Source organism: Centroberyx affinis, unplaced genomic scaffold, assembly GCF_046629955.1.
Source record: "Centroberyx affinis isolate AG114_WGS23_722 - 3 ecotype Tasmania unplaced genomic scaffold, CSIRO-AGI_Caff_v1 ptg001478l_1, whole genome shotgun sequence".
Classification (NCBI taxonomy): Eukaryota; Metazoa; Chordata; class Actinopteri; order Beryciformes; family Berycidae; genus Centroberyx; species Centroberyx affinis.
This window is the reverse complement of record NW_027279946.1, coordinates 184,340-209,314: the sequence shown is the minus strand read 5'-3', so window position 1 is coordinate 209,314 and position 24,975 is coordinate 184,340. Positions and strand designations below refer to the sequence as shown.

The following is a 24,975-nucleotide window of genomic DNA, read 5'->3' as shown; positions in this document are numbered from 1 at the left end:
ACCCAGCTCTCTTTTCATTGTCAACAGCTCTCTGTCCTCCAGTTGTGTCCCTGAATATTTTGACTGCTTGTGTTCAACCTATTGATCCTGGTACTGATCCTTCTACAAACCTATTTCAAAATGAACCTTCATTTCTAAAGTCCTGGAAAGGTTGTTTCAGGGCAACTCTTGGAAGTTTTGGAAAATAATATTAGTTTGAAAAATTCTCATCTCAGATCCAGTACAAGCCATCGGGGCAGCATGGGAATGCCGATGCCTTATTCCGGCTTCCTAGTAGTGACAATAAATGTCCTAAACCGAACCCAATGTACAGGGTGTCTTTCGTGGGATGAATTGCCTATTACCTCAAAAAACATTGCTCTTGAAACCAAGAAAGATTCTGTGTTGACTCAAGTTAAGCAATTTGTCATGTCAGGGAGGCCAAAGTTTGTGCCTGAGGAATCTCTATAGCCTTATGCCAAAAGGAAGAAGACTGTATCCTATGGGGATATAGAGTTGTTATCCCTGACAAACTACTATCAGACTTACATGATAGCCATTTGGGGATTGTGAAGATGAAGGCCTTAGCTAGTCTGTTTTGGTGGCCATCCCTTGATGAAGACATAGAAAGCAAAGTAAGCTTATATGTAAGCAGCAACGTGACATGCTTGCCCCTGCTCCGGTACACACTTTGAGATGGTTTACTGGTCCATGGGAGAGAATACACCTTGATTTTGCAGATGCTCATAAGCCGATGCTTCTGGTCGTCATGGATGCTTATGCACGCGATCATCCATATGCCAGTTACTACAGCTAGTAAAACCATAGAGGTCCTAAGAAACCTGTTTGCATCATATGGGTTGCCAAAAGAACTAGTAACAGACAATGGGGCGTAGTTCACTTCAGGTGAATTTTAAACTTTCTTGGAACTGAATGGTGTCAAACATACAGTACCAAGTCTCCTGCTTATCATCCTGCTTCAAATGGGTTAGCAGAGAGGTTAGTCCAAAATCTCAAGAAACCACTTGCCAAGAACAGAGTAGTTGTGGGAGTGTCACCTCACCACTGTGTGGCAGATTTTCAGTTAAGTTACGCACCCCATACTACTGTACCTGAAAGACACGGCCAGAGTTGTTTTTAAGGAGACAAGTCCGTACCAGGTTGCCTCTGGTTAAGCCAGATGCAGCACAGTTTTTCCAATCTGAAAGGGCTCAGAAAGAGTCAGACAAGGCCAACAAAGTCGAAACTTTCAGTCAGTCAAGAAGTTTTTTGGTTAAAAACTACAGGGGAGGGGAGAGATGGTTGAAGGGTGTGATTACTGACATTTTGGGTCCTGTCACATACATGGTTAATGTAAAGGAAACTGCGTAAAACGTAAATCAGATGTTGGATGTGAAGTGTAACGGAAACAAGAAAAGGCAGGGAGAAACTCTCTCCACGACTCCTGCAGGAAGTGGTTGGGACTATGACACAGAGGCTGACAATGAGAAGGACATTTTTTTTTTTTTTGTTAATGTTTGAAACAAGTTATGGCCTTCGCAGTCACCAGATCTCAACCCAACTGAACACCTATGGGAGATTTTAGACCGATGTGTTAGACAGCGCTCTCCACCACCATCATCAAAACACCAAATGAGGGAATATCTTTTGGAAGAATGGTGTTCCATCCCTCCGGTAGAGTTCCAGAGACTTGTAGAACCTATGCCAAGGCGCACTGAAGCTGTTCTGGTGGCTCGTGGCCCGACACCTTACTAAGACACTTTATGTTGGTTTTTCCTTTAATTTGTCACCCGTCTATAGTTTGTGTATGTGAAAGGTAGGTAGTGTGTGTGTATTGCATCAGACTGGACACTAGCCCCTGTGGCCCCAAGGTTTTATTGACTTCCACTGCACCAACAGCTGACATGGTTGAAGGAACAATGCTATCAGGGTACATAGTTGACTAGCGTTTCCTTAACATGTAGATAGATAGATAGATAGATAGATAGATAGATAGTTTCCTCCAGAACAGCCTGGAACCTCCTTTGAACAAGGAAAAGTCAGATTCCAGGTTTTCCCCTGTGTAGACAGTTATGAGAAGATCTGATCTGCGTCATGAAGGATTTAAAAATCAATTACAATTACAATTTCCCATTTGGCAGACGCTTTTATCCAAAGTACACATGAGATTTTATTACTTTATTAACACAAGCAAGGATCTAGTTAGGAGAGAACAACGAGAGTAAGTGCCATAAAGTTAAGTTCCAATCCGACAGGACATAGGTGCCAAGAGGCAGTGCATAGAGTGCATAGAGTGCAGATGAAGATAAAGAATTTCTTTTTTTTTCAAATATTTTTTTCGCCTTTGGAATTATGGACATAAACAACTTAACAGTTAAGACTGTGTTGAGAGTCCTTGTATATTTCTATATTAAAGGGAGATTTCAAAAGGAAAAAAAGAAAGAAAAAAAGATATACCCTCTACCACACTGAGCCACGAAGGGCGAAGCATCAAATTCAACTTTCTTGAATATCCGGTTTATCGAAAAATCAAAAGACGCCAAAGCAGGGTGCGAGACATAGAGAAAGAGGAGTCTCTTTCAATCTCTTCATCCTTCCTCTCCTCCCCTGCCTCCCTTCCTCGTTCACTGGCACCCCAGTTGGTCGCGCTGCTCAGCTGGTTAATTAATGGAATCAAAATCAATGTCAAGCTTAGTCTTCTTGGGCTTGAACTGCCTGCCAACACACACAAAAGAAAAAACACACACAGCGGACACACACGGACAAGAGCACACAGTAAAAACATGGTTATGGAAGAAAGTCACCTTTTCATTGTCTTTTCAAGTCATACTTTCAAGCCCCCATCCACCCCCAACATTTTTTCACAAGGTCTGGTCAGGTTGAAAAGAGAAAGAAGAGAGAGTGTGTGTGTGTGTGTGTGTGTGTGCGTGTCTGTCTCTCTCTCTCTCCAATTCAAGAAGCTTTACTAACTTGATAACATGCTTGATAACAGCTGATATCATTTTTGGAAGGCCAATACTGATTGGATGGATTAAAGCTGCCAATAACTGAGATTTGTGTCGATATTCAATATTACCCAATTTCCTTCCGAATAGCTGACCCAATTCCTCCATGGAGATCATTAAAGTTTCATCTCATAGCTTTAAATTTGACCATCTTCGTGCCAAAAAAAAAGAAAAGAGTAAAAAAAAATGACACATCTCTGAAACAATGCTGTTTCAGAGACTCTTCCATAAAAGTTTGGGGAAAAGTTGACACACACAGGCATTGTTGTAGGTTTACCATATTGATGAACTTTGTTTTCTGCTGTATCTTAGACATTGTAAATGTGAAAAAACACGCAAAACATTACGAAAAGTCGAAAAAGGCTGTGGGTAATGCATAAAATCAAAAAATGGAATAAGAATCCCTTGTGCTTATGCATGGATATTACTACTCAATGCAGAAGGCTACAGGGACTGGAGGATAACAAATTGATGACATGACAGTGGAAGAGTATCAGAGGGGGGCGTTCTCCTTTAAGGCCAGTTAGCCTTTTTGTGTTTTGTGTGTGTGAGAGAGAAAGCGTGTTACCCACTTATGTTTTATGCCTGCCAAGTCCAGTAGCTTTTTGGAGGCAATCACCCCTTCGGTTTCACGGTACTTGTCAGAAACATAGACCACGTCTTTAATACCTGGACAGAGAGAGGGAGGGAGGGATGATGAAGGGATGGAGAGGCAGAAGGAGAGAAGAAATAGACTATTAGAAGCAGTCTTCTCAAGAGAGTCATGCTACTTACCAGATTAAATAACTCTCATAGTGAAAGAGGTGGATAAATGATGAGAGAAGAGACAATTGTGTCGTTAATAACATGATAACATGCCTTTTAAACAGGCTTGTCACAGTAGTTTAAAAAGCAGCAAAGGACAATTAAATTAGAAACAATAGAAAACACGCCAACAATTTCAAGATATGAGGGCAAAGTGTGTATTGGTGCGTACATGCGTGGATATGAGGGCAAGTTTTCAGCAGCAAAGAATAATTAATAAACTTTAAAAAAAAAAAGGAAAGAAATGGCCTTTTACTTTGAAATTCATTTTTTCAGGCATTGGCCCAATTGGGGCCGTCTAGATCTGCATCTTCCCATCATTTCTGGGTAAATCAGACCAACTATGTTGGCCAACATATTCAATATTTTCCTTGAACTGGTAAAGAGAAAAATAAATGAAGAGATTAACAGTTTAACAGCAATCCTCTACCAGTGAATAATGTAATAGGTAGACCATCATTAGGGGGTTGATATTGTCCTTTTATGAAAAATATGATCTGGTCCAGTCAGTGTGGTCCACCACTGATATGAATATGATACAGTTTGATTGATTACATATTTATTGTAGAATTGATCAATACTATACCGGTTGTGTATGGGGAGTCCTTAGACTTTTTTTTATTTTTATTTTTTATTTTTTTTGGCATTTTTGCCTTTAGTAGATGAAACACATGTTCGAAATCAGTTTTTCCCCCACCTGAGGCAGACACAAAATATCGGCTATCAGCGGCTTCGATCCAAAAATATCAGGATCGGCTTTCAAAAACCCTTATCAGTCAACCTCAGATACAACTGACCGGAGAGAGTGTGTGTGTGTGTGTGTGTGTGTGTGTGTGCTCTCAACTCCCACCTGCTTGGATGATGAGCTTGGCACACTCGTTGCAGGGGAACAGAGACACGTAGATGGTGCAGCCCTTCACATCGGCGCTGTTCTTATTCATGATGGCGTTCAGCTCGGCATGGCACACTGTGGAAGCAGAGGGAGGGAAATGCTCCAGAGTCAATACAATGCGTTTCTGAAGGTAGTTGAAGCGTTTTGGGACATCAAATCCTTGACATCAGCTAGACAGTCATGTAAATACTGCCAACAATTAAGCCAACTGAGATCATTTGGCTTGACAGCTCAGATTAGTATAGTTATCAACATAGCAGTATAAACAAAACAGTATAGACCCAAGAATTGAGCCTTGAGGCACTCCACACATAATGAAGCACAGGGAAACAATCAGCAATGGAGACTGAAAATGTTCTGTTTGACAGGTAAGATGAGAAGCAATGAAGGGTCAGACCCTGAGATATCAAGCTAATTCTTCCAATGTAGTGGGCATAATATCTGGACCAGAAGATAGGCTGATGGTATCTATGAAGTCCTTGAAGTCATTGGCTGATGGAAACAGTGACCACTTCATGGTTTTCAAGGTGGAACTGCAGAGATAGCATGCCGCTTTTATTTCTGTAACAGCCTAGCTAAATGTTAATTTCTGGAAGGTCCATGTGGGTTAAGGTTTTGGATTAAAATGAAAATCCCACTTGCCAACTGAGCTTAATTTCCAGCCCTGTGTATGGATGTGAAGCAGAATATTGCTGAAAAAAAGCATTTGTGTTCAGTAAACTAAATTTTGCAGTTTCACTTTTTCTAACTATGGTAATCATCATCATGTATCAAACTATGCACAAACACAAAGTAACTGAAACTAGCTTTCCAAAAGTCAGAGAACTCAGTAGGAGCAAGTGATGTTCAGGTTTAGCAGAATATTCCTTTAAAATGATATCTCATGAATCATTACATTCATGCGTGTGAAAGACAAATTGATGGTAGTTATTGGTAATTTTGTGGGATATTCCTTTTAAGTTATGCCAGTCATTATTGTATGCCTAATTGACGCCAGCCAACCCTCTCAAACTGTAAGAACCTGATAATGAAAAAAATAAAATAAAATAAAAAACAGAAGAGTGCCTCTGGTGTATTTGATTAGTCTGGTTTACACACACATACACACACCACACACACACACACACACAGTGGTGGCCTCCCTAGAAAGCGACACACACACAAAAACTACACTATGTACTTGGAGAGGATGATAAAACTGCAACTCTTTCAGCTAAATCTGTAACTGCTTCCCATATTAAATCAAAAAAATATATTGCAATTTGTCACATACCCTATCATTAATGAATATTATTTTGTATCTTATAATTGTATGTACAGACTGATGCTTTTAGTTCAAAATTGTTTATATTTGTGTGAAGGTATTATAATAATTAGTGATTGTATGTGCAGTAGTGTAAAAGTAACCATGGAACGTGGATTGTTGTTGTAGTTATTCACCAATATTCAGTGTAAAAACACTTTTTTGTTGTATAATTTATGCTTCATGTTGTCTTACATTGTGTTGTATTTGTTGTTTTGTTCTTGTATGCTTTGGCAATATATACACATGTATGTCATGCCAATAAAGCTCATTGAATTGATAAACTGATTGATAAAGAGACAGAGCGAGAGAGAGAGAGAGAGAGAGAGAGAGAGAGAGAGAGATTGGGGGCTTCTTATTAAAAGACAATGTGTAGACCAGTGATTCTCAACCTTTTTCATATCAAGGACCCTAATTTAGTTAGGGCAACGGACCCCCATTTGATGAGATTTTGTCTTTCGGACCCAAATCTGAGAATATTATTACTGTCAGATATGATTTTGTCCAGAATTCCATGACTATCTGTATTGTAGGTAGAGAGATAACAGAGAAACTATGATCAAAACAGTCATTCTTCTACATTCTGTAATTGTGTTAACTTCTTGTAAATGAAATAATGCTGAGGTTTCACAGTTCATCAATTTTCTTGGGACCCCCTGGAACCCCCTCAAAGACCCCTGGTGGTCCTCGGACCCCACGTTGAGAACCACTGCTGTAGACTAGTTCATTATTTATCCTCTATCTCCCTCTACAGGTCTTAATGTGCTACTGCCTTTGAGAGATTGAGCAGAACTGAAAGCCGCTGAATATGGACAACCTAGGAAATATGGCCCGAGCTGCACATAGAACTATCTAAAAATGATTATATTGCATGCTGATATTCTCATAAATAAATTATTAAAAAATAAATAAATCATAGAATCATGTGCATGCCGCACAAAAAATTGCTGCACAAATACTGTTATTATCATTACTAGTAGTAGTGGTTGTAGCAGTAGTAGTAGTAGTAGTTGTAATAGTAGTAGAGGTAGGCTATGTACAACATAAGGAAAGAATGGTGTTGTCTGACAAACATAACTGACTCATACCTTGAGTTGTATTCATTTAACTTCACAGGAAAATATTGAACAGTTTCATACAGTATATTTTTCATATTGTTATGTTATGTTTATACATACTTGTATTTCTATACATTTATAGCACATTTTTCATATTTAGATTTACATTTGTTGAATGTTTCAGCAGCATATATTTATATACTGTATATATACACAATATATATTAGTCTATATTCTATTTTTGTGCTATATTCTGTTTTTTCTTTGGTATATCCTATCACTTTTGCTGCTACAATGGCAGAGTTTCTCCTTCGGGATCATTCAAGTTTAATCTTATTTATGAAAACAAAATAAATTCTTCAGTGGAGTAGAGAGTTATAATTCTGATAGAGTCACTGGTACAGTCATTTACTTAAAGACTGGGAGAGGTAGGGCCCTATAATGTCCACAATGCGGTTAATCTTGTGTAGCCACACCTCCGTCTTGTGTGTGTTTGAAAACACACTCCCCGGAAACTGCACCTCTGGTTTGTTTTTGTGCGCGGGTAGAAACAAGTTTCCTTTGTTAGTGTAGCTACGCTAACAATAAAAATGCATGAAAACTTTGACTTAAGATTAACTTAACGATCAAAGATCAAAGATCCACCTGAAGAATAAACCTTGTGCAGAGACTGACACTGACATTCCATTAAAGGAAATGAAAAACAGTGTCCTTTCCTCTTTAAGCACTGCAAACAACCTGCCAGCAACCGGCAAAAATGGCCAATCGGAGGAGATTCTGCGATCTCCACGAACACCGCGCCGTTACCGCATTTACCATGAAATGCTGTGGCTCTGTGGAGAGAACGGTCTTACTGTGAACACCACAGAAACCATAAATTTGCCTAAAATTTGCTATGCCTAGGCCTCACTTAAAATGACCCCGTATTAGTCTCACTCGTCCCTAAGGCCCTTGGTTTGGTATGGGCGGGAGTCCCTTCCCTTCAGGTCACTAACCCAACCTTAGCTCCTGTAGGTCTGGAAGCCGGGAAGGGATATTCCCTGCGTTCCCCCAAGAGAGAAGGTTAGTAATTTTTTTATTTTTACTAGATTTATGACCTAACTCTGCGTTTGTTTTAGCCAGCCAAGTTTAAACAGGCCTCAGCTGTATCGACCGTATGTGTGAATGATACCAGAACATTGATGGCACAAGCGCTGTCCGTGTATTTTTGGTCATTCTATTTCACAAACAGAAATGAAAAAATGAAAAAATGAATGGTGATTTGATTTTCATTTAAAAATCCACAACTAAAACGCGTAAATAGAAGGTCAGAAACGGCAGAATCAACATTTATAAAGGACTTGATTTTCCTTTTCTTCTTTGTAAAACAGACAATAAAAAAAGAATAAATAAACGCTCCCCCCGGTCCGTGTATTTTTTTGGTCATTCCATTTTCTTCTCAGAAACAGAAATTCAAAAATGAAAAACAAATGGTGATTTGATTTTCATTTCAAAATCCACACATGAAAAAAACAGAAATACTGGGCATTTTTTCGTTTTCCTGGTCAGAAACAGCAGATACAACATTTATAAAGGACATGATTTTCCCTTTATCCTTTGTAAAACAGAAAATAAAACAGTAAGAAAACAAAAACGACCCGGAAAAACCCCCAATTATTTATTTAAAAACCAGCCCTACCCGGCCAATACCCGACATACAGCCTCGGGTGCTGTCGGGCTTGGGTCGGGGTAGCAGACCTCTAACTCTGACATTGAAAATTAATGGAAAATCAAAGCGGTTTTGGCAAAGGTTTTTCATTTTATTTATTTAGTCGTGCCCGGCCAAACTCACGTGCCACTCGGCTTGGATGAGGAGTTACAAAATTTTCATTTTATTACTAAATGAATAAAATGATAATGGTAGGGGAAACACTGCTAATAATTAGATAAAAACACAAAAACTGATTCCAGAAAAAGTCTGAGTATTCTGAATTGATGCTGAATGTTCTCATGTAGGCTATGTGAAAGAGCAAAGAGTGTGTGTGTGTGTGTGTGTGAGCTCACCATAAAGGTACTTTGTTTCCAGCGGGTTGTCACCTGATCGGGACCATGGCAGCTTGTCTTCGTCACAATCATTGGGCATACAGTTGTAACCAATACCAACAATCTTATTCTCCTGGTTCACTATACAAGCTCCTACCTACAGAGAGGGAGACAGATGCAATAGTTTGTTTTTTTAAGGCAAGAGAGGAGGCAATTGCCTATGGAAGTTGAGAAGTGACGTAATTCAAATGAAATCATGAAATAGAATTGCAATTTCAGTTCCCATATATGACAGCATAATATGTGACAAAATCAAAATCAAAATGAAATAATCCAAATTTAATTTTCATTTACATGTTCGAAAAAGCATTATTACTGTCAAGTATATCAATAAATACAGGGAGGAAGAATGCAATGGTATGAAGAAAAATTGAGGTTGCTAACGGACTTACTTAAAAGATTTATTTATTTGGCAAATGAGCCAAATACCAACATTTTAGAAAGGTCATGCCAATATTACTATGCCTTGAACGTCACCTTAAGTTGTAACAATTAGTTAACTTGACTCCACCGATTTGATGCTCGCTGCCAAAATAATCTCTTGTGGCCAGCAGATGTCACGGTGTTCAACATGGTCTCAGTGAAAATATACTTCTATATAACAGAACTTTGAATATTTTTTTTAGGGTTTTTTAGGTTTTTAGGGTTACAGACTTGTTAAGGCTTGTCAAGCACTACAGGACACTGTGAGTATCTTGTAGTAGGCTACATTTTAATTTACCAAATATAAAAGGGAATTTAAATGGAAAAAAAAAAAAAAAAGCAGAGCATTTGAGCATAGCCTACCTGTAACAACATTGACATGCCTAGTTAGCTCCTAGTTTACGAATAGTGTGTTCTGATAAATGTGTTGCTTCGTCCGAAAGAACACTAGTAAAGCAATAATGGTACCAAGCCTGACACAGGCCCATCTTTAAAAAACCTAAGCCCATGTTAGAGTGCTGGATTCAGCATTTTTCGCATGTCAGGAACTTTTATTCTGATTACATATGTTGGAGCATGTAAACACACACCTTATGCGATCATTTTATTTAGCGCTCATGTGACCACTTGCAGGGGGAATCTTCAATCAGATTGATTTCATCCAGAAAGAAACAAACATGGCTCATGTAACCGCAGCTAGTGTCAGGTCAGACATCCAAAGGACACCTGTTTGAAATGCAACAGCTGTGTGTATGATTTGCTCACACAAACCTCCAAAGGTGTATAGTTCGGTGCGGAGAAATAACATGATTGTAGAGACGGATGCATATGTAAACGCACATTCCAAGCATCCGTGAAGGAAGGAGTAGGCTGAATTCACTATCATTGTTCAAGTATCTGACATAGATCGACCTCCATCAGTCTCCAGTAGAAATTGCAATAATATCTGCAGAATTGATCTCCGACACAAATCTCTGACACAGTCTCACCGCAGCCCTCCATCCCTTTGAGCTACAGTGGCCGCAAGTGATATCAACAATACAGTCACATTTTCACAACAGAGAGGAGTAAACCAGCTAATTAGAGCAGAGATCAAACAGAAACGTGTAGTGAAAAGGTAATGTATCACCATGTTAAATACTGGAGTAATAATACTGCTTTGTCATTTGCTTTTTTTGGCTGGAGAATGAGACTTTTTCCCACCCTGACAAGAAGAAAATTATGGGTGAAATACTGAATCCTTGTATTTTTTTTTACACAGAGGAATGTACTTGTCATGTCAATAAAGCAAGTTGAAACTGAAATGATATACCTGTGAGCTCGGATCCTTGCTCCTCTGAGCCGACAGGAAGGCCACAGCCATAAAATAGTCGGGCTCTTTCAGGTTGTTCTCTCTCTTCCTAGTTATACTATGAGAGAGAGAGAGAGAGAGAGAGAGAGAGAGAGAGAGGGAGAGAGAGAGAGAAGACATGGTTTGAACGTTTCATCGAGCAGCAGCCATGCACCACCATCCTGCCAATGTCAGAAAGAGCGAAAAGGAGATTAGCACTTTAATAAAGAGTCAGACATGTCTAATGCAGAAGAGTTCATCCAGATTCTGATGCCAGTCAAAGTGGCTACTTGTGTTATGTTGGATGAGAGCAGTACAACTCTGTCATAGCCCCATTACACATACAGCTTCTGCTAGCCACTCAGGAGAACACCTAGATCCTCCATTTGTTAGGGATATCAAAGAAACCATTCACCAAGAACTACTAAAAAGCTCCATTCATAATAGCTGAATGTGACAATGTTGTATTTGGTGTGTGTGTGTGTGTGTTGGTAGACGCTAAGCTGACTAGAGCTGCGTAGAGCACTTTGCTTTGTGAATGCTACATTGTGATGTAGTGTAGACCAGCGTTTCTCAACCTGGGGTCCGGGGACCACCAGGGGTCCTTGAGGGGGTTCCAGGGGGTCCCCAGCAAATTGATGAAGTGTTAAACTTCATCATTATTTCATTTACAAGAAGTTAACACAATTAGAGAATGTAGAAGAATGACCCTCTGTTATCTCTGTTATCTCTCTACCTACAATACAGGAATGGAATTCTGGAATTCTGGAATTCCACGTTGGCGCAAATTCCCTTGAGTTGGTACATCACAGAGACATCAAATTTGGCCCAATGACAGATATTCTGACCCATTATTAGCTCACCAAATATTTACCAAATCGGCCTGATGGGGGCGCTATAGGGTTAAAATTTCAAACTTTGAAAGGCTGTAACTCCTACACCGATTTAAACTAAACTTGGTACACACATCCATCTATCCTTGCTCTACAAATTTGCCTCAAGAACCCTCAAGGTCCGCCTGGAAAGTTTTTGAGGTATTTTGAAAGATTTGAAAGACACATTTTTAACATCTCCTACACCGTTTGACTGATCACCACCAAAATTGGTCAGTAGCATCTACGGACTAATCTCATTAAAAGTTGTTAAAAGGTTGTTGATATCTATTGTCGTTTTGCAGCTTTCAATTTGTGAGAGGGCGTGGCCTGCCAGGTAAATTGTTATAACTTCATGACCGATTGTCCAATCATCATGAAACTTGGTGAACATGTTCAGATATCATCAATAACAATGTGTGCAAAGTTTTACGATTGAACAGTAGTGGGCGCCACAAATGCCCAAAAACTGTATCTCCTAATCCAGATGACGAAATTGCGTGAAATTTTGTACACATGTTCAGGGAGGCTGTACTAGTCAAAATCATAAGTTTTGTCATCATTGGTGAAAGTGGACGGGGCCTATGGTATAATAACCATGCAATAGCTGGTAAATAAAAGTCTATTTGCATAATCGGTCCCAAACTTCTCAGCCTCGTCTGGAATGGCATTTCTAACATGCGTTTTGTGCGATTCAACCAGACGGGGGCGCCGCAAATGCCAAAAATGGGCGTGGCCTAACACAGAAACAGCCGTAACTCCACACCCGTTTGTTCAATGATCACGAAACTTGGCAGGTATATCAAGGAATATATTTGGAGGATTTCCTAAGAAACACTGATACTTTTTTCACGACGTCAGTACCATTCAGACGCTTGAACCCCTTTCATGGCCTCTTGCGGCTATATTTCTATCTTGTGATCATGTTCTTATCATCAATTAAAAAAATAACCCAACATATGATACATTTCTGAATTCCTCAAGGTGTCTACTCTATTTATGTGAAGAAATTAAGTGTGTATGATATTTTTACAAAGCATGGCTCACCATTTTGTTGTAGTTTAACCAAAAGCACCATTTGCATGTTTGGTAATTTGGGACACAGTTTCATTAGTGTAGGCCCTTGCTTTCAACCCTAATGACATATTTCAAAGAATATTTTAAACTGATTTCTTGTTTTTCTTAACCTTAAATATATATCTAAGGTTACTTGACATTAGGTATTAGCCTAGTATGATGTGTTATGATAGCTTAATGGATTATTATGTCAACAGATAGGCTTAGGCCCTATAGGCTAGGCTATTTCCTAGGCCGTTTCCTGGGTGCCATTCTATTCTGCAATAGGCCTTAAATTCATCATGGATAGGGGTTAAACCATGGATTAAACAAAGTGATCAAGAGTTCTGTAGGCTACACCTGCATCAGCAGGCACCAACATTGCTGCTTGATTAGACTATATTCCTTGTTACGCCACTACTTGCACACTAAACATACTAAACAACTTTTGGATTAAGCTTTATTGTTCACCATTGTCAGAGAAAATTATTGGGATAGGCTAATTTGACCAAATTATAAGGCCCACTATTACACACAATTTGGGGAATTAGCATAAATTTTAAGTCTGTTCATAAATCATTAAAAAGTCTTACTCTATCTACTTAAAAGTTGGCTGTAGACATCTCTGTGGTTCTGTGTTGACATAGATGTGAGGTCCCTCTTTTTATCAGGTTATATAAATACACTAGTGCTACACTTCATTTCAATAGCCTTTAAACATTGCCCCAATTTACCTGAAACATGTTTGGCAAATTACCAAACCATGTTTGGTAATTTGGGACACCAAGAAAAATGTCCTAATTCAAAAAATGTAAACATAATTTCAAAACAATATATGTTTATTTTGGTACACTATTACATTATACATGTTTGTATATCATTTATCTACAATATAAACATCAAACAAAAAGTTCGGAAATTTGTGTTTGGTAGATTATTTCTCTGTTGTAACAATGCTTCTTGGCAATACATTTTATACTGTTGGAAAGCCTGTTTATTTCCCTTTTAAATGGTGCCTCATTTGTAAGGAACATGCATTTGTGGGATGAGCAGCACAGCTGAGTATGTGGGTTGCGCTCATGTAAAATTTGCCAAATCTTCTCTGCCAATGCCAAACAGCTTATTCTGCTGTTGCTATTGACTCTTGTTTGGTGTTGTTTGGTGGATTGGATGATTGAAGTCTATCAGTAACAAGGAAGAAACAAGACATATTGGCAATTTTACAATTTATTCATTTAACAAACAGTCAGGAGCCTCAGTAGCGTGTGGAAGAACCATACACAGCCACAACAGCCTGGCACCTCCTCCTCATGCTGGTCACCAGCCTGGTCACACACTGCTGTGGGATGGCATTCCACTCCTCAACCAGGATTTGTCGCAAGTCAGCCAACGTGGTTGTGTTGGTCACTCTAGCACGAACAGCACGCCCAAGCTGATCCCATAAGTGTTCAATTGGGTTGAGGTCAGGACTGTTGGCAGGCCATTCCATTCTCTCTACTCCCAAATTCTGGAGGTAGTCTCTGATAAACCCCGCTCTGTGGGGGCGAGCGTTGTCATCTTGGAGGATGGAGTTCGGTCCCAGACTGTGGAGATATGGGATTGCCACTGGTTGCAGAATCTCATCTCGATATCTCTCTGCATTGAGATCGCCTCCAATGATGACAAGCCTCGTTTTTCCAGTGATGGAGATGCCGCCCCACGCCATCACACCGCCTCCACCAAAAGGTGTTACTCTATCGGTGCAGCGATCAGCATAGCGTTCTCCCCGTCTTCTCCACACTTTGACCCTACGATCCAACTTCCGTAGGCAGAATCTGGACTCATCGCTGAACATAACGTTCCTCCACATGTTCAGGTTCCAGTGCAGGTGTTGCCGACACCAGCGCAAACGGGCCTGACGGTGAAGGGCAGTCATGGCAGGCCTCCTGGCAGCCCCATGAGCCCGGAGATTGGCTGCGTGCAGTCTGTTCCGGATCGTCTGGGCCGAGAGCCATGTGCCATATCGTCCTGCAAACCTTGACTGCAAATCTGTAGAAGACAGCCTACGGTTCCTAAGTGCTGAAAGGGTGAGGAACCGGTCTTCTTGGGGTGTCGTCTTCTTGGGACGCCCACTTCGCGGTCTGTCTCTGACATCCCCCGTTTCATGGAACTTGGCCTTCAGTTTGGAGATGGTACTATGGCTCACTCCAAATAATGCCGCAACTTGCTTTTGTGGAACACCAGCTTGAAGTTGCCCTATCGCACAGGCCTTATCGAGATCAGACAAACGTGGCATGCCGATTCTTGGAGCAGACACCAATTGACCACTGTAGCAGGGCCCATGCTCACAGGTGCTGCCAATCAGGTGCCAATCAAGTACCTGATTGTCAGCACCTGGGGGTACCGGAAGCTCAAAACAAGAGTCAATAGCAACAGCAGAATAAGCTGTTTGGCATTGGCAGAGAAGATTTGGCAAATTTTTCATGAGCGCAACCCACATACTCAGCTGTGCTGCTCATCCCACAAATGCATGTTCCTTACAAATGAGGCACCATTTAAAAGGGAAAAAAACAGGCTTTCCAACGGTATCAAATGTATTGCCAAAAAGCATTGTTACAACAGAGAAATAATCTACCAAACACAAATTTCCTAACTTTTTGTTCGATGTTTATTAGTCATTCAAATTTTCCATCTTCAACCGCTTATCTGAGGTCGTGTCACGGAGGTAGCAGTTCCAGCAGGGGGCCCCAAGCTTCCCTTTCCCTGGCCACATTAACCAGCTCTGACTGGGGGATCCCAAAGCGTTCCCAGGCCAGCGTGGAGAAGTAATCCCTCCACCTGGTCCTCGGTCTGCCCGTGGCCTCCTCCCAGCTGGACGTGCCTGGAAAACCTCCCTGGGGAGGCAACCAGCAGGCATCCTTACTAGATGCCTGAACCACCTCAACTGGCAAGACCCCGAGATACATTCAAATTATATACCCTTATATTAAAATCAAGCTGAAGCATATGTCATTTCTCTTACATCTTGCTTTTTGGGGTCAACTTCCTGTTTGATGTTGACCACACACCCCCACGTGATGTCACAGGAATTATGTCATGTGACTTTGGTCATGTGCTTCCGCAGCAAAGTCTCAGCACTAATTGCTTTGACTTAACCTTTTCAGGGCAGAAGTACAATGCTGTTTTCTTATGCTATCCCAATTTACCTGATGTCTTCCCGGTTGTCCCCTCTCTTCCTCTTCTTCCTAGTTATAATATGAGAGAGAGAGAGAGAGAGGACATGGTTAACGTTTCATTGAGCAGCAGCCATCCTGCCAATGTCAGAAAGAGCGAAAAGGAGATTAGCACTTTAATAGAGTCAGATATCTCTAAAGGGCAGTTTATAGTACAGCGATTTATGATCGCCTGAAGCACATCACTACAAAGTCACCAACATTCCATCATCGCTCAACTTCTAAATAGCAACTAGTTACTTTACTAATTTAGTCTTTATTAAAAGTAACTCAGTCGAGTGCTTTCAAGTTACCCGCTTAAAAACGTAACAACTTTTATGTCTTCTGGTGATGTTCTCACTAGTAGGCTATAGACATCATCATCGAGTACACTGCTGTTATCTACTTATCTGTTATCTACTTAACAAGCAGCTTTCATTTATTCGGCGTCTTTATGGTAAACTAGTATGATCACAGAGGCAGCCTTGATTAATCATGTCTGGTCTAAAAAATAAACAGCGGATAGCGCTCACAACACATTGGCAGGTGCTTTCAGTTCTCAGAAGTACAGGTAACAATAATGTTCTTACCCTTTTCTTCCATCAGTTCAAAGTAATGCAAATATTCCCAGGTTGTGAAGTGCATTGTCCGTTCTGAAAGCGAGTCGGAGATCACAGACTCCACCGCGTGTCAACCAGCTGCTGCAGTCTGCTTTTAATAACGCCATGTAACCAAATAGATTTTCTTAATTGTACTAATTGAAAATTTAACCATTTGAAAGGAAAATAATAATAATACAGTTTGTAAACCAGTCGTTTACAAACTAATGTACCTACATACAGCTGCTAGCCACTCACACACTACTAAAAAACTCCATTCATAATAGCTGAATGTGACAATGTTGTATTTGGTGTGTGTGTGTGTGTGTGTGTTGGTAGACGCTAAGCTGACTAGAGCTGTGTAGAGCACTTTGCTTTGTGAATGCTACATTGTGATGTAGTGTAGACCAGCGTTTCTCAACATGGGGTCCGGGGACCACCAGGGGTCCTTGAGGGGGTTCCAGGGGGTCCCCAGCAAATTGATAAATTGTAAACTTCATCATTATTGAATTCATTTACAAGAAGTTAAAACAATTAGAGAATGTAGAAGAATGACTGTTCTGATCATAGTTTCTCTGTTATCTCTCCACCTACAATAGAGATAGTCATGGAATTATGGGCAAAATCATATCTAACAATACAAAAATTCTCAGATTTGGGTCTGAGAGAGAAAATCTCATCAAATGGGAGTCTGTGGCCCTAATGTGGACTAAATTAGGGATCGTTGATATGAAAAAGGTTGAGAATCACTGGTGTAGACTATTAAACAGAATGGTGTCAAAAGATTGATCATAATTAAATTTTAAAAGTTCGAATTTGGCCCACTGCATTTTATGTGTTGTACCGTGAAAGAACACACGATGAGGCTGGAGCTGGTTGTTTGCTTTGTTTTTGTTTTTTGAGTTTTTTTGTCTGCCATGTAATAATCCCAGTAGTTGACTCTCCCTTTCCCCTCCATTGCAAAAACCGAATTGGCTCATTTCCATATGAAGACAGGTGATTACCGTATTAGAAAGTAGCAGCAAGCGCATAGTAATCACGTCACATGAGTGAGCTGCTCTGCAGAGTGTGTCATGGTAAACTTCAGACGGCGTCATGGCTAAAAGTTGAATTTGCTGTCCATATATCCGCTGTGTGGACTATTTTTTGGAAAATTAGACAAGGTAAGCGTGTTTTTTTTGTTTGTAAAAGTGTTACAGTTCTCTGCTGGGACAATAACATCTAAATTCATATTTGCATAGATGAAAACAACTTATTTGGAGTGCGGACCTGTAAGTCTCACAGTTAAATATGTGGGCAATTGCGCATGTTATGTTGAGTGTTCAGAAATAATTGGTAATATAATTGGTTGAATGAAGGGCTGTAAGCCGCATCAATGTGGGCATTTCAAAACCAGCTTCAAATCCAGCTGAGTGTCGCATTTAGACCGACTAGCTGCATGGCACGACCATGACACGTTTTATTGCTGTCATTTCATTATCCGCTGACATTGTTTCCTAATCAAAATAGATATCCTATGAAAGTATTTGTGTTGAATATTAATGCGTAACTACTCGAGACAGAATTTGTCTGGTAAATGGTTCTTTAGTCCACTACTTGAAGGGCAGGTTTGTAAAAATCCATCGTTTTGGACAAAATGAGCATTATGTAGCTTATGCAATAATCAAATATTGTTATAGGTCCCCAGTAGTCGGAGCTCTATGTTCCGGAACCTTTTCCCTCCACACCGAGTCGCGGGAACACCGACCCCTTGGTGTTCCGGGACCTCATCATTTACAAATTAAGCACTGGGGATATTCCTTGCCAGTCACGTAGATACATATGAGAAAAAATAAAGGCATGAATTCCCCAAAGAAAAAAAAACACGGCACTCCGTCTGCAGGTACAAAAATGTAAACGCCTTCTTTATAATGGCTACATATTAAAAACAGCGACTAATGCTATCGACCAAGGACAATAGATCCAGGATAATAGACCCAGGATAATAGACCCAGGACAACAGATCCAGGATAATAGACCCTTTTCAGCAGGGTAAACACAGGTGTAACTAATAACATTAATAATGATGGTTCCATTCCAGTGCCGTGGCCCTGGTATCGTGCATGCTGGCTCATTGGAATGGCACTGGAACAACTAAATGGAATGGAACCATCATTAATGTTATTAGTAGTCACACCTGTGTTTACCTGCTATGACACATCAAAATGGCTCCTGTGAAAAAGGTCCATTGGACGCGTGCCGTATCGAATTATTTTATCAGTTGAGCGAGGATGCCTCTGCAGGATGACGTACCATATCGATATGGACCAAAGCAACACCTTTTTTTTTAATTCTCATAATGTAACCTGTATATTGCTTTGATTTTTTTGTGGTTTCAGTTTTTTATTTTTGTCACCGGAAGAAAAAACAATATTATCCCGAAAATCCAACACTGGCAGAGCGGCTAAAATGAGGGAGGAAGCCTTGCAGATAATATAAATATATAAGAGGACTTTTATTCACTAAAAAGTGTGGCTAATTTAATTCTAGTCAATTTTAAAGTGTTTGTAAGCCGATTATATTTGGACTCTTGTGCTATCTAATAATGTCACCAAACGGAAATATAAAATAGTAGGCTATATTATTTTTAATTATTTCCCCGGGCGTTTGGCAGTGGCAAGAAAAGGACCTATAACAAGTGAAAATCAAATATAGATTTTTAACAGGTAGCCTCTTTATTGTAATTCTACACTTTCAACCAGGTAATGTGCAAGTAAGTGGACATTATGCTTTGCATCAGTTGTTACTATTGCTCTCAATATTGTCTGAACGTTATGAGACACTGTACATTTATGCTGTGGATATAAATTAATTACTTTATTAATTACTATCTATTAATTGCTGCAGGTAAATAATTCACTCACGACTAAATCGATGGCGTTCATTATGATGATTATTTGCGTGAGCTAAAGGATCAATCTGTACAAACACATTTCCTTCTAACTGCTCCTTATAATGACAGCAGAACCGCTCTTATAAACGCTGCATTCATTTCTGCTGTTGGGTGTGTGTGATTTCTGGCTTATATAAATTCATACTATCCAGCTAATTTAAGATTAAACCTGGGTTTTTGCAGGTTTGGGCTTAAGGCTCTGTTGCCCTGGTAACAAGTGCTTCGTGAAACGAAAAATCCTGTGTTTATGCCAAATTGTCAACAAATTTATCCGATTAACCGAGTTAGCCACGTACGTGAAACGGGGCCCGGTCAGAGTCAAAGTGTTGTTGCTAAGAAGCACCCAAAAAAACAGTAAGGCTACATATAGACAAAGGGAACAATTATGAATGGATAATTGTCATAATGCAACACAATCCACCTGGCCCCACTCTGGCATCACATCTCGTTAATTCAGAAAAACAGCAAAAAAAAAATTTCCCATGAAAACTTTTCTCAGAATTCTGAGATAATTATCTCGTTAATTCAGAAAAAAAGAGCAGAATTTTTTTTCCATGAAAACTTTTCTCAGAATTCTGAGATAATTATCTCGTTAATTCAGAAAAAACAGCACAATTTTTTTTTTCTCAAGTGAATGCATTACGCTTCCGTAGAAAAGAGAACAGATGAGTGGCAGAAAACACGTTACCCGCTTTGATGAACTGGCGCCTGCAGGTCATTTTTGTTTTCCATCTTGCAGAATAAGAGTGAACCGACGTTAAGCTGTAGAAGTGTTTCTAAAGTGTTGGCAGCAGCAGAAAACTACAACAAACACAACGGCACGTCCACACTCAGGCACCCAGACCAGGAGGAAACCTTCCGCGCTGGAGGCTGTCATGAGGTTTATATAGCCTAACTTAGCCTTCAGTTCAACTAGTTTCCAAATGAACAGGTGACGGTAACTTGAATGCGTCAGCGGTTACTCGGAGCGACGGCAGATGTTGCAACCAGGAAGAGATGACGAGGTGTGGATGCTGGGTTTATACAGATTCCAAACTCACATTAGACTGCTGTAGTCGCTTTGAAGTCTCAAGCCATCAAACAACTGTCCTCAATCATGCACTCGTTCAGTTATTTTCGCGAATACATTTAATATAGCCCGAAAAACCTTTTATTTTGTTATTAATCTTAAAAACCTTACACCGTGCATTGATAAATAAAACCTAAATTACACTTCTCTAAAATGAATCTCTGAATGACAGCAAAAGGGTTATGCACAAAATAAAGGATCGAATTTACACAACTAGCAACACAATGAATATATTACTTATTATTATTAGAGGAAGAAAGAAATAATTAGGTTCAGTGCCACGGCCAGTAGCCTAGTAGTAATATTTATTTATTTAGGGTTATTCAGGATTGAACCGTTTTTGGTTATTTTTTTTAAATCGCTTTCATACCCGATTTTGGATCAGACAGCGAAAATGTAAAATCAGGCATGCAGCCTGACAACCAGCCCTGTGAAAAAGAAAATCAATTAAAAAGGTTGCTTTAAGGCCGACACACACCTATGAAAAGGAGGAAGAAGTCAGGAAAATTTGGCCATCCGATGATGCCTTATATATAAATAAGAATTTCCTCAGTCTTTTCTTGGGCACTTCTCCTTCTACCTCCATTCTCTACCATGAAATAAAAGATAATTTTTTTTTTGACAAATGCAGGTATGAATGCATCTATGGTACAGACAATAGAGGCCCTTCACAGAATTTTAGAATGCCCTTTTCCCCTCCGTGTTGTAAAAGACAACACTTGCTATGTGCAAAACAATGGTTGCCATGTGTTGATATGAGAAATAAATCAACAATTAAATTTGGTCTCTTGTTACTGGATCTTGCAAACAATCAAAAACAATGGTTGCTATGTGTTAATATATAAGAAATATATCAACAAAAACATAATCATTTGGTGTCTTATTACTGGATCTTGTAAACAAGTCACAGTAGAATAGTAATAAAAACTTTTTCCAATGTTTTACCTACTCTACCACTGCACAGAAATTAGGCATTTTCTTTTTAAAGTGGTTACCAGTGGTACAATGGTTACAGGAAGCCATACTGGAAGAAAGAGAACTACACAAACATTCCATGCATGGCCTCTATTGCACCAAAATTGAAAAACTTGGAACAGCATTGAATTTTGCTGTTTTAAGTCTGGGGAAAAGGAACAGTCTTGAATTTTGCTGTTTTAAGTCTGGGGAAAAGGAACAGTCTTGAATTTTGCTGTTTTAAGTCTGGGGAAAAGGAACAGTCTTGAATTTTGCTGTTTTAAGTCTGGGGGAAAAAAGCATTAGCCTATAACTTCCTATTTTGAGCTACCAACATGGCCTCAAATCAACCTTTCCCAAATACCTTAATCAAATTCCAATTCCGAAAGCAATTCATATTCAAGGTCATTTCTGATTAAATAATGGCAATATTGAGTTCTGAACTACAAATATGTATCAAATAAATACTGACAACATAATAAAAGTAGAATATTACCAAACTTCACTTAATCCTTGTCGTGGAGTAAAGGGAAGATTGCAAATCCCTGAGCATGTGGTAAACACACTGCTTTCCTTTTCAGGTCCTTAGACTCCAACATTTTCCTACTTGCTCTGAAAGTCACTGTCCACTACACACACTATGTTTAATAGCTTGGAGTCACATGGTGTGTCAAAAAGTTGACCAGTGCGGTTTCCGTCTATGACATCCACGACTAATCGTCCATCTTCCCTTTTCTCCCTCACAAACGCAATGTCGTCCGTCGATGATTAGGCGCCTTGGCTGACTGGCAGGGTTTGTGCTTGCGTTGTGTCTTGGATTTCTGTGTATGGGTTTTTTCAGCAATTCTTTTGGTTACCTGTGCTATCGGACTGTTGCTGTTCCTGACCATATGTTTGATTGACTGCAGTTGGTTCTCAAATGGAAAGCAAGATATCTCATTTAAGGAACATTTGAAGTTGACAACATCATCAGCTAAATGCTTAATGGAGTAGATATTGTAGGTTGGAAAGGTTGGACCGTAGACCGCTGAACTGGCATCTACGAAGTGTGAAAGGATGTTTTGGGCATATTCCAGATAGGCTCCTCTCTTTTCCTCATCCTCCTCCAAGAGAATGGAGATTACAACTGTTAACGAGAGGAAGTGGTACAAATCCTGAGATAACACATCCATCAACACTAGTGGTCCTGTGTATAACAAGAATTGGCGGAGCTCTGTTGCTTTCCAGCGATCGAGTTCTTCCAAGGACCGTGGCTGCCTTGCAAATTCTGCAGGCATGGCACCCTTCAATTGTATAAGCTTCGCAGCACAAAGATGAGTAGTCTCTTCACAGCACCAAGAAAAATCAAGTGCATATGGTCAAGTGGAAATTGTGAGACACACTTAATCCCAATTTGAACTAGGAGTGTAAGCTCTTTTTGATGTTGTGCATACTCAAGCTGATTGAATTTCTCATCAGTGCGCTTTTCCAGAATGCCTTTATCTAAATAAACAACCCTTGCCTGAACCTTACTGGCCACTGCTACACAGCGCTCACATCCATGGAGACCGGTATGGGTGGTAATGCATTTTAGAAATGCTCTAGCTTGGGCATCGCAGATGAAAGCTCGCACAATGACTTTGTGTACCCTGTTGTTGTGCGATATCCCATTTTGTAAAAGTTCATGCAATTCCTCAAGCAAATCATTCACATAGTCTTTAAGAGGTCGGGGTTTGCTCGAGCCATAATACAGCGCAACCAAAAATGGCTCAGAGTCCTGAGGTTTTGCTTGAATGGGCCAAAAATGGTTTTTGCTGGACTTAAATAAAGGCAAGCCATCTATGTTTATGGTGAGATCTATGTTACCTATAAATAAGGGGTTTTGGGAAAGGTACTGTAGAACACCACTCTGTACTGTGTAGTCCATGTACTGGCCATTACATAGATTTTTTATTTCAATTGCTGAGGGGCTTGCCAATAATGTCCTGCCATCCTTAGGAAGTCTATGTCCATAAGATCGTAAAACTCTCAGCAGCCCATTGACTGCATCAAGTGTTTGGTTTGTGGCAGTGGCCCATGCAGCCAGATCCTCAGATAAGGATGGAGTGTCCTCAGAGTCAGAATGAGGAAAAATAAAACTTGGCATTGGAATCACTAGAGTCTCCATTATCCCTGTAATCATAGTTGCAATCGCTAACAGAGTCATCTTGCCCAGTTTGTGCCGCTTCAGTTGCAACCATTTCTTGTGTGCCCTTCCCAGACACATTGACATTTTGGCTTCCCTCGCCAACAGAGTCATCTTGCCCAGTTGGTGCCGCTTCAGTTGCAACCTGCTCACTCTCAGAGGCGCAAGGAGATTAACCTGAGCTCTATGTCGCCTCCAGTCTCGTAAATAATTATTAGATGCCATTTCTATACGTTAGAGTCCATTAAAGTCCAAGAGTACATTTAAGTCCAAGAATAAGCTGAAAAAATTGATGAAATTAAGTAAATAAAGTCAATAAATAAAAAAAAGTTCAAGTGCAAAACAATTATTCAGTCATATGGCCTGGTTTGATAGGACAATTATAGAAGCATCACAACCAAAAAGAGTAATTGCTGTAGATTATTTTCAAAAGCAGAGGCTGGAGGTGATAAGTACTACTTAAAGGGGCAGTTTTTACATAAACCTTTCATTAACTGTTATAATGCATTACATTGTATTTGTAACCACCTAAGGTGTCTATAATAGTTGGAAATATCTTACTGGAATAACGTTACATTTTATACAGATGAGCTAACATGGAAGTACAACTTAAATGCATTTTTTGGCACAAACTTTTTTTTCTTTGTGTAATGGTTTTGTATATCTCACTTTCTTAGGTAAACCAAATAGTAGACTAACGTTATTTGGTTTGTCCCTAGTTATCAGATTTGCTAATAGGCCAAGATAATGATGATTAATGATAAAATAAAAGTTTTAAATATTAATTATTTTTGGAGCTGAAGATTAACTAGAAAATGCAATGACGCTCAAGAAAAGGATGAAATGAAGCAGTGCATTTAGAATGTTCTTGTGGCAAAAAAAAATGCTTTTAAATTTCCATGTTAGCTCATCTGTCCACGTGCTTCATAATAAATCATGGCCGCATGCGTTACTAGCTAGCTAGCTAACATTAGCATTGGCCTTCCACGCTGGTGCCATGCCAATGGGCCTTCGGAGCAGTGGGCTTTTGTTTTTGGGATAACGGGCCCAATGGGACATTTTTCGGACTATTGGGGTTTCGGAATAATGGGCCGTCTGACCAATGGGCAGTCCCCTCCACGCTGCGAGCGCTAGCTAGTTAGCGTATAGCATTAGCTTGGCCACGCTGGCCTAACGTTAGCTAGCTTGCTAGCTAGAAAAGCATGCACTTGCGGTGCCATGCCATTGTTCCGACGGCCCATTATTCCGAAACCCCAATAGTC

The 24,975-nt window shown here is 39.9% G+C and overlaps 1 protein-coding gene across 2 annotated transcripts; it reads right to left on the bottom strand.

Moving 5' to 3' along the window:
* Positions 1-2,639: 2,639 nt before the first annotated feature.
* On the bottom strand, positions 2,640-20,353 carry LOC139650299 (deoxycytidylate deaminase-like). Of its 2 annotated transcripts, XM_071526917.1 has the most exons (6): positions 20,215-20,353; positions 10,859-10,955; positions 9,085-9,220; positions 4,639-4,755; positions 3,557-3,653; positions 2,640-2,694 (listed from the first exon to the last, which is right to left on the bottom strand). In XM_071526917.1, exons 1-6 carry the CDS (start codon positions 20,256-20,258, stop codon positions 2,640-2,642), a joined length of 546 nt encoding a protein of 181 aa, XP_071383018.1. In that variant the 5' UTR covers positions 20,259-20,353. The 2 variants fall into 2 exon arrangements, with proteins under 2 accessions (XP_071383018.1, XP_071383017.1); XM_071526916.1 differs by lacking the exon at positions 20,215-20,353 and having other exon boundaries at positions 10,859-11,017.
* Between the last annotated feature and the right edge of the window lie 4,622 nt (positions 20,354-24,975).